The sequence below is a fragment of the Pholis gunnellus genome (assembly GCF_910591455.1).
Source record: "Pholis gunnellus genome assembly, chromosome: 3".
Classification (NCBI taxonomy): Eukaryota; Metazoa; Chordata; class Actinopteri; order Perciformes; family Pholidae; genus Pholis; species Pholis gunnellus.
Window position 1 is genome coordinate 20,662,338 of NC_136529.1, and position 9,534 is coordinate 20,671,871.

General features: G+C 39.9%; 2 protein-coding genes across 2 annotated transcripts; one reads left to right on the plus strand and one right to left on the minus strand.

Moving 5' to 3' along the window:
- The first annotated feature begins 1,143 nt into the window (after positions 1–1,143).
- On the plus strand, positions 1,144–6,422 carry LOC306694325 (interferon-induced GTP-binding protein Mx). Its single transcript, XM_079157115.1, has 12 exons — positions 1,144–1,408; positions 2,526–2,663; positions 2,794–2,948; positions 3,107–3,245; positions 3,336–3,534; positions 3,654–3,732; positions 3,847–3,969; positions 4,064–4,205; positions 4,278–4,436; positions 4,599–4,675; positions 4,753–5,007; positions 5,117–6,422. The coding sequence occupies exons 1-12, from the start codon at positions 1,222–1,224 to the stop codon at positions 5,339–5,341; spliced, it is 1,878 nt and encodes a 625-aa protein (XP_079013241.1). The 5' UTR covers positions 1,144–1,221; the 3' UTR covers positions 5,342–6,422.
- Positions 6,423–7,230: 808 nt separating this feature from the next.
- Positions 7,231–9,140, minus strand: thoc7 (THO complex 7). Its single transcript, XM_079156871.1, has 8 exons — positions 9,107–9,140; positions 8,737–8,857; positions 8,512–8,639; positions 8,255–8,341; positions 7,871–7,928; positions 7,684–7,750; positions 7,517–7,586; positions 7,231–7,370 (listed from the first exon to the last, which is right to left on the minus strand). The coding sequence occupies exons 1-8, from the start codon at positions 9,123–9,125 to the stop codon at positions 7,309–7,311; spliced, it is 612 nt and encodes a 203-aa protein (XP_079012997.1). The 5' UTR covers positions 9,126–9,140; the 3' UTR covers positions 7,231–7,308.
- Positions 9,141–9,534: the final 394 nt, after the last annotated feature.

Genomic DNA, 9,534 nt, shown 5'->3' on the forward strand with positions numbered 1-9,534 from the left:
ATATTTCAGTTTTTTTGCATTCAACATCAACATTCAGTAGGTTTAACCAGATTCAGTACATGACCTGATTTCCTTTTCTATTCTGTAGTTTTCCTTCTTTGGCCGCAAGAGGGCTGCAAACACCTTAATGAAGGCCTGCACATACCTGGTAGAGTTCTAGAGGCGGTTTAGTCCTGACAGCATGATTTAGTTTTTCAGCTTGCCACATACCTTCATGGTTGTGGAGTGGGTTTATTATTTGTTACATTGGGTTTGAGTTTAAAATCAATATGTACAAGTTATATATTTGATACAATCAGAATATGTGAAAATGTCTTTGTAACAGAAAATCCTCTTAAAACCAGAAGTTACCACAAAAAATAGTTTACGCCCACAAACCACATAAGTCATCATAACAAGAATGAATCAGAAACATTGCACCAACATGGTGATGCTAGTGAGAAGCGGACTTGGACTATTATTTTGTCAGTAATTCACGAGTTTTGACAGTTTCTAAATGTATATGCATCATTGCATATTCAACATGTACATTTAAACAGATGTTGCAAATATATTTTAACAAGCAGTGTTTCAGAAGAGCCCCATTGTCTTGATGAAGAAATGCACAAAATAATGTCATAGTACTTCCCTATTTACTGTTATCTTGCAAAAGAATAATAAAGAAGAAAGAAATCCTGTTTCCTATTGTCATCAATTAATGTATTAGTGTATTACAGTAGGCATGAATTAAAATGAACATTGTGATTTTCATAATGTTTCATATGTTTTTATTATAGCATTAAATGGAAGAACAACATCGTTTTGAGTTCCTTCATCATTCCTCCGAGGACACAGAACAGATGTTACCAGCAGGACTTTGATGAATAGTGAACTAGTATAATAGTGTACTTTGTAAATTCCCTCGTGCCTTATTCAAAAGATGATTGCCTGAGAGACTGTGATATGAACATACTGCATCAGCGCTTAATATACACAGTTGGTGAGCACTTGTCACCTTATGTTGTATGCATATGTTCCCCTGAATGTCTCTACATGCCCCGAGAACAGAAATGAAAGTCAAGGAAACGAAACCTAGCGTAACTTTCGTTTCGTTTTTCTGCTGCATCTCTTGAGTATAACCGGTGGGCGTCTGTCGCACTCAAGTTTCGGCATCCGAGCAGCTCTGCTATTTTACTCCTTTTTTAAACACCGTTTCATTCCAGGATTCAAGCAGTGATCACCATGAACACTCTGAACCAACAGTATGAGGAGAAGGTGCGTCCCTGCATTGACCTCATTGACTCTCTTCGCTCTCTGGGTGTAGAGAAGGACTTGGCGCTGCCTGCTATCGCCGTGATTGGAGACCAAAGCTCGGGGAAGAGCTCCGTGTTGGAGGCGCTGTCAGGGGTGGCTCTGCCGAGAGGGAGTGGTAGGTTAAACTCACGGAAAAACTATAATATTATTTGCATTATTTAACATTTTGATTCCAAAATGAACAGAACTGAATATATAGTTCTGTCTCGCTTCGTTATCACTGCTCTACACGAACCCTTTTACAGCTAAATAAAGCATTAACCTTTAGTTGTCTGGGTTTGCCCCTTTGTTTGGGGAGTGATGTAATGACTCAAAATGATGGATGTTCAACCTTAAATCTAGGTTGTGTGTTACGTTACAGAAAGTGCAATTGATCGAATAAAATAAAGAAAAGAAACTTGAGAAAGGTCAACAGTAAGACCATCAGTATAATATCATTTTAAAGCTGCAGTCATTGACTTTGGCCATGAGCCACAACAAGCTGAAAAAGCTGGAAAGAGAATTTCTGTTTTTATAATGTAATTTTTCATTACTGTAAGCATGTCTCCGTTGGCAACACTACAGCAAACAAATGCAAGACAGCAAGAATGCCACAAAACAAATTGATCTTTACAAAGATATCTGTGTTATTTACTTCAGTAATGAAAGAGAGCAGGGTTTGCCCAGGGCTGACCTTAGACCACAACATCCCTGGTTTGAGTCCAGCATGGGACACCTCTCTCTCCCTTGTTTCTGAAGGGAGTGTTCAGTTAAGGGCTCAGTATGCTTGACAAGAACCAACTTTTAGGAAATGTCCCCCAACTCCATCATTCGGAATTGCCTCATTTAGGGGCGGGTAGAAAAGCCTGTTGTCATAGCCCCTCCTTGCTGCATCCAAGTGCCTCCTCGATGGCTGACACAGAGTTACTCTGTAATATGCTTGTCTTTAAAATGTATATGAAACAAATCATACAAATGGGATTAACGGCTTACATTTTCAGTCAGTCACTTTTCAAAGGCATCCTTAGCGTTGCACTTGTTTTAAACACGACTACAGAAATGTCCCTGTTTACATTGTGGTCAAGGACTTCGCCAACAAAATGTTGACATTGGTGTTAGCCTTCTCTAGCATATGTGTTATGTCTGGAACATATTTTGAATATTATAAAGACAATATATCAGTGTTATAATTTCACCAAGCACGCTGAATTTCATTTTTCCCCCTCATCATCATTCACTCTTCATTAATTCAGGCATTGTGACAAGATGTCCTCTCGAACTGAAGATGAAGAGAAGGAAAGAAGGAGAGGAGTGGTACGGAAAGATAAGCTACCAGGGTTATGAAGAAGACATAGAAGACCCTGCAGATGTGGAGAAAATGATTAGAGAAGGTACAGTAAACACATTTCTTTAATGCTACTATCAAAATCCAAGTATTTGTGGAGCTACTGATTGTTTTTAGGTTTCAGTGATCAGCACTTCCATCCTGTACTCGTCAAATATTGTGTCCTCTCTCTCCAGCTCAGGAAAAATTAGCCGGGATCGGGGTGGGGATCAGTGATGACCTCATCAGTCTAGAGATTGCCTCTCCTGATGTTCCAGACCTGACGCTTATTGACCTGCCCGGCATCACCAGGGTGGCTGTAAAGGGACAACCTGAGAACATTGGAGACCAGGTATGCTAATTCAGTGTCCCCAAAACACACTTTCAACAGTTTTCATAGTGATAACTTATTTGGTAGAAAGTTGAAAAGTAATGATAGTGAGATCTGTGGAAGTGATTTGGTAATTCTATGATCTATAACTTTATAACAACTGGAATTAATACTTTCAGATAAAGAGACTGATCCAGAAGTTTATAACAAAGCAAGAGACCATCAGCTTGGTGGTTGTTCCATCCAACGTGGACATAGCAACCACAGAGGCTTTGAAGATGGCACAGGAGGTGGATCCTGATGGAGACAGGACTTTGGGTAAATGTGGCTGATTCTAGTAAAGGAGCCCTTGGACAAGTTACTTGACTTTTAGATAGTTCACTGTCTGTTTGCACTTCTCTCTCTCAGGTATCTTGACCAAGCCTGACCTGGTGGACAAAGGCACAGAAGAGTCGGTGGTTGAAATTGTCCGTAATGAGGTCATCCACCTGAAGAAGGGCTACATGATCGTCAAGTGCAGGGGTCAGAAGGAGATCACAGAGAGGGTGTCTCTAACTGAAGCAATAGAAAGAGAAAAAGCATTCTTCAGCGACCATGTGCATTTCAAGTAAGATCATTATTTTTGGGTGATCGTAACACGTTTTTTCATGGTGCATAATTAGTGCTGTGATTTGCATCATACATATAATATATAATGCTCAATAGCTTTTTTTCTTCTTGCTGAAGCACTCTCTACAATGACGGCCATGCTTGTATTCCTAAACTGGCTGAGAAACTCACACTTGAGCTGGTGCATCACATTGAGGTAAGTACTTACGCCGATAAATTAACAGTGTTATACGTTAACTTGCTTTAGATGGTTCACTGTCTGTTTGCTATATCGTTGCTGTTAAAGTTTTGAGTCTCGTTTGATTTGCAGAGATCTCTGCCTCGACTGGAAGAGCAGATAGAGGAGAAACTTGCACAGACTCAAGCAGAGCTGGAGAGATATGGCACTGGACCCCCAGCTGACGCAGCCGAAAGACTCTTCTTCCTCATTGATGTGAGCTCCCTCACTCTTCATAACGTTCACCTGGTTACAAAGACACATGCTCAACACCATGTATGAATTTGTCTTTGTCATGTGTGTGCTGCAGAAAGTGACAGCATTCACACAGGATGCCATCAATCTGACTACAGGAGAGGAGCTCAAGTGTGGAGACAAGCTCAATGTCTTTTCTACACTCAGAAGAGAGTTTGGGAAGTGGAATGCCCACCTGGACCGCTCAGGACATAAGTGTATGTATCAGTTTGATCTGGTCTACAGCTGTTCACCAGCAGGACTTTGAAATATTTTTTTTTGTGTTGCAGTTAACAAGATGATTGAGAAAGAGGTGGCGGGATATGAGGAGAGGTACCGTGGAAGAGAACTGCCGGGCTTCATCAACTACAAGACCTTTGAGGTTATGGTCAAGCAGCAGGTCAAACAGCTGGAAGAACCGGCTGTCAAGAAGCTCAAGGAAATAGCCGGTGAGGATAGGTGTCATACATTCATATTGAATGTATGACAGGTTTATGCAGTAATATGCTTTTCTTTAATATTCAAGTTTTCTCTTGATACTGTACAGCCACCAGTGAAGTGCTCGGTGGAGATCAAGCTGCTTTATCGTCTTGTATCTCCATTTCTTCCAGATGCTGTTAAGAAGGTGTTCATTCAACTGGCCCAGAGTAGCTTCATTGGATTTCCTAACCTCATTAAAACAGCCAAGGTATCCATTTTCCATGAGTGAAATGTTATTTGCATAATTTTGCGAGTGTTCAGACTGACCAGAATCTTATTTTCTAGACAAAGATCGAAGCCATCAAGCAAGAAAAAGAGTCCACAGCTGAATCCATGCTGAGAACCCAGTTCAAGATGGAGCTGCTTGTTTACTCTCAGGACAGGACCTACAGCAACAGTTTGAGTGACAGGAAGAAGGAAGAGGATGATGAGGAAGGCGCACCGAAAAGCTTCAAATTTGGAGAAAGGAGTATTGTGTACTGCATGGATAATCATGCAACAATTCACGAGCTGATGTTGCACCTTCAATCATATTACAAAGTATGTTTCAATGTAGACCAATGATTCCTGAACAAAAACAATGACAGAAATGTTCAGACCCTTGTTCTGCCGTCGTTTGTCAAAGTTTCTCTTCTTTTTACTCTTTCAGATTGCCAGCCAGCGTCTGGCTGACCAGATCCCGCTGGTGATCCGCTACCAGATGTTGCAGGAGTCTGCTGTCCAGCTGCAGAGGGAGATGCTGCACATGATTCAGGACAAGGAGAATTTTGAGTTCTTGCTGAAGGAGGATTGTGACATTGGCACCCAGAGGGCTGGTTTGCAGAGTCGCCTTAAACGCCTCATGAAGGCCCGCACATTCCTGGTGGAGTTCTAGCCGAGATCAGGCATAGGCGCAGTTTGAACTGTAACGTTGGGGGCTCACAAAATGTTTGTTTATTTTTTGTACTTCCGGTTCTCTCGCGTCAAAGTCTATGGGTGTTTTAAATGGGTTTTTAGGTGCCTAAGATAAGGTCTGTGGCTAACACAAGCTTATGAGATTTTAATTTGTTCTACAATATAAAATAGGCCAGTAGTATCACAAACTTGTTTGTCACTTATTTCCTGCAGTAATCCAAAAGATTTTTTTTTTTTTTAAGAGGTAACCAGTGCGATGGTAACTTCCAGGGTTGGCCTACAAAAATATGTCATCCCTGCAGCATTTTATTGCTTCCAGGCAATTTGCGGATTCTTCCTTTTGTGTGAACCCTCCTCTCCAAATTTTGCCTGTGCATGCAAGAGTGCCCATGCAGGTTACCATACCATAGACCATAACCAATGTTTAATGACAATATTCAGTCACGTAATTAGTTAAACCTTTGTATTTTTTATTATTATTATAGATTAAGGCATTACAATAAATTGTTAGTCCTGTGTTATAAGTTATATGAAAAGATGAAGATAATATTTAAATTTCTACATGTATTTTTGGCTATGGTCACTAATGGGTTCAGTGAGCTCCTGAACCAACACAAACTGCACCTGTAGGGTCAAAGCTTAACGGCATCAGTCTGCTGTACCTCTTTTATTTGTCAAATACACTACAAATGTGGTTTAAGTATTGCTCTGCTGTTATTATTTTACTCTGTCCAGTGTAGGATGGACACTTGTTTTCGGTGAAAGTGGGGAGTTGTTTTAAATGTACTGTAATATGTACTGCTGCTTTCATTCCAAGAGAAAGAAAAATCAAATGCCTGTTATTATATACAGTGAAAATGGATCATAGGAGCACATTGTTTAAGTAACATACCATGTTTCTGAGATATACCCAGTTCAATTACTGAGTTGCTCTAGTTCAGATGCTTTGTAGTGCTTTTTTATTAATGGCTGGACAGCTTTGTAGTTTTTGTTCCTTCAAGTGCATGTTTTTCATGCTGTGCAAATATGTTTGTTTAAATAAAGAAACAATTTGATTTTAATTGATTGTATAATTTGGCTGTTGCATCTTGCTCTTTCCAGTCAATCTAACGGCTGTTCTCTCAAAATTGTCATTTTTAATTTAGGTGTGACATATTCTTGACATGCACAATTAGTGACTTAAAAAGATCATACAACAAAAATGGATCTACTTCTAAAACAAACAATTCTATGACGCTAATACTACAATGATCAAAATGAAAATTACTACAATCCTGATCTGTCCTGTCTGTATCTCACAGTATAGCAGCAGAGCAGCTGCAGCTTCATGTTAAGATAGCCTCACCTGGGACATGGTTAAATAGAATACTACACATTTCTTTCCCATGAGTCTAACTAAATACTTAAACACACTTTGATGGATGTGGTAAACTTTGTTGATCAAACTCGCTCACGACTACACATACAACATAACTATGTCCCCCTTGTGGCTTTAGAGAAAATAGCAACTCAAATTCAAGTTTGACAGCAAAGCACGAGTTGTAAAGTAATTCTAAATAATTCTAGAAATGTATAAAAGATATCCTAACTATCAATATCAATAAGCATATGTGGTCTTCCACACTCTGCAATTAACTGTCTGACTCAGTGATGTAAATAAATATGAAATATATTCCTGATGGACAGGTGGCACGTTGCGTGGTAACCCCTGCCATTAGAGTATGAATGGGTGAATGACATTAAGTGTTACAGCTCTTTGAGTGGTCGGAAAACTAGAAAAGCGCTATACAAGTACACGTCCATTTACCATTTAGGGACAGACATGCGTCTGTAAATCCACCATTTTGTTAAATACTTGAACAAGACAGATGTGGACAAGTCTACTTTATTCAAAAATACATACAAAAAGGATTCAAAGTGGTTCACTCAGTCAGGATCTCCACAAGTTCATTCACCATTCTGTGCTGGGCTCTCGTGACTGTTCTCGTCATTGTCCGATTTATCATCATCTAGAAAAAATAAAAAATATTATAAGTAGGTACCTAAACTGGACAATGGAGAGATCAACAGCTGGAGAATATAGAAGATGACACAGGGACATTGAAAAGCACAAACAATTGCAAGTACGGCGCCCACCATGTCCATGTTTACTCACTCTCAAGTGTCTGCTGTAGTTCCTGTATGGTACTGAGTAGCACATGGAACTGCTTCTTTCTCAACTCCAGCTGTGTGGGACCAAAGGGAGAGAAAAATTAAATATTATAAATGATTGAAGATATTAGAGGTTAGCATAGAAGAGATGATAAATGTAATTGGCCGTACCTTTGCATCTACGTTCTCTTTGATGCGAGACAATTGCTGGAGTTCTTTGTCAAGCGCCTCCAACTGCCTGTAAGTGATCAAACCAACATTAAGCACATCATCTGATTATCATGGAAGCCATACCTGCTCTACCACAGAAAGCAAAATAACTCAATATAAGAATGAAACCAATGAGAAGTTGCCTCACTTTAGTGTTTCATGTCGGTCTGGGTGTTGCTGGATAACCTTAGCTAAAGCATCGTACTCTGGAACGACAAGAAAAGGAAAAAATGGAAATGTGAAACAAGCAAAAATACAAACTAGCCCAATTAACCGTAAATATTCATATAATTATACATTATTTTGACAGCCTGTATTGCCACAATTCATTATTTGGTGATTGATTGACTAATCGATTGATCTCACAACCGTTTCAGCACCATGTTAAACTGTTGAATGTATTGGTTCCACTTCAACATGGTGGGACCACACCTCCAATATTGAATTTGGTCTTTCTCAGTCTATATATACAACAACACAAGTAGTAGGCCTTCTTCTCTCCTGTATTTTGGAGCACTGTAAACATTCTTACCTTGGCGATTTTTCCGTATTCTCTTGGCCCTCTGGATTTCTTTTTTGCATTCTGCTATCTTGTCGTGTGCAGACGTGATATTTTGTTCTACAATGTAGACACGGTGGTGATCAGGTTATCATAACACATTTGTAACACACACAAAAAACATACATTGTTTGTGGTGACTGGAGGCCCATTTCTGCTAGATATCTCAAAGATAGAATTTAAAATACAGGAACATGAGTATGGCATACAAAATAAAATGCATTTTCTACCTATATTAGTGTAGATCTTCTCATAATTCTCCATTTCGCGAAGATTCATGTCATACACCATCAATGTCTTCCCCATGGAGAATTCACACTGGGCCAGTATGCCCATCATCCTCTGATACTGCGTGAACCTGAACAGAATTACAAAACGGGTTATGACTTAAAGCAAAGTGCTTCAACACACTTTTATTAAAATGATTGGTGACAAAGTCCAAGGAGCTCACTTACCCTTCCTCCGGGGTCCCAGGCGAGTTGCACCATTTGGTGAAGCCCTTTAGCAACACGTTGATTCGGCGGTCATCTCCAGCCCCGTCCCCGTCGATGAGAAGACGTTTCCGAATAACTTCATCTGGAATATGTTCGAAAAGCAGGAATCACACAACCTTTCAGATACATACGGAAAATGCAAACGCTGCTGAGCTAACCGTTAGCTAACCGTTAGCTAACATGGCTGCTGAATATTTAGTCGTTTTAAAAGAAAGCTATCTCTACATTTTTAATCGGTTCGTTTGAGTACATATGAGTACTTTATAAGCGTCGGTACACACCCGTGGACTTTACCTGGGAGCTGAAAACGAGTTATTAAAGCGTTACTTACCATCTGTAACAGCTCCCATGTCTGTAGCGAGATAAACTTTATTGAACAACAGGAAGTTAACAAAGAAACTTGCCCCGCCTCCGAGAACAGACGGCAGTGATTGGCCACAGAAGAGAGCACTAAAAATCGACCAAAATGCTTTCTTCTTCTTTGCTTTGTTTAATGGCAGGAGGAAACTATCGTTAAAGGTACAGTACCGCCCTACTACTATGCTGGAGGAAGCCGGAGACGCCGACACTGCCTCGTGCCGCCATGGGAGGGGAAAAAAGCAACACAGAAACAAAATGAGTACTGAATAACCTTCATTAATCCAGTTTCTTTTCACAAACTCAAACAAAGCTTTATGTTTTCCTTCCTCAATGCGAAACAGATTCTTAAAACTCAATACTTCTGACAGTGACAGATAACATGTAGCCCTGCCATTATAC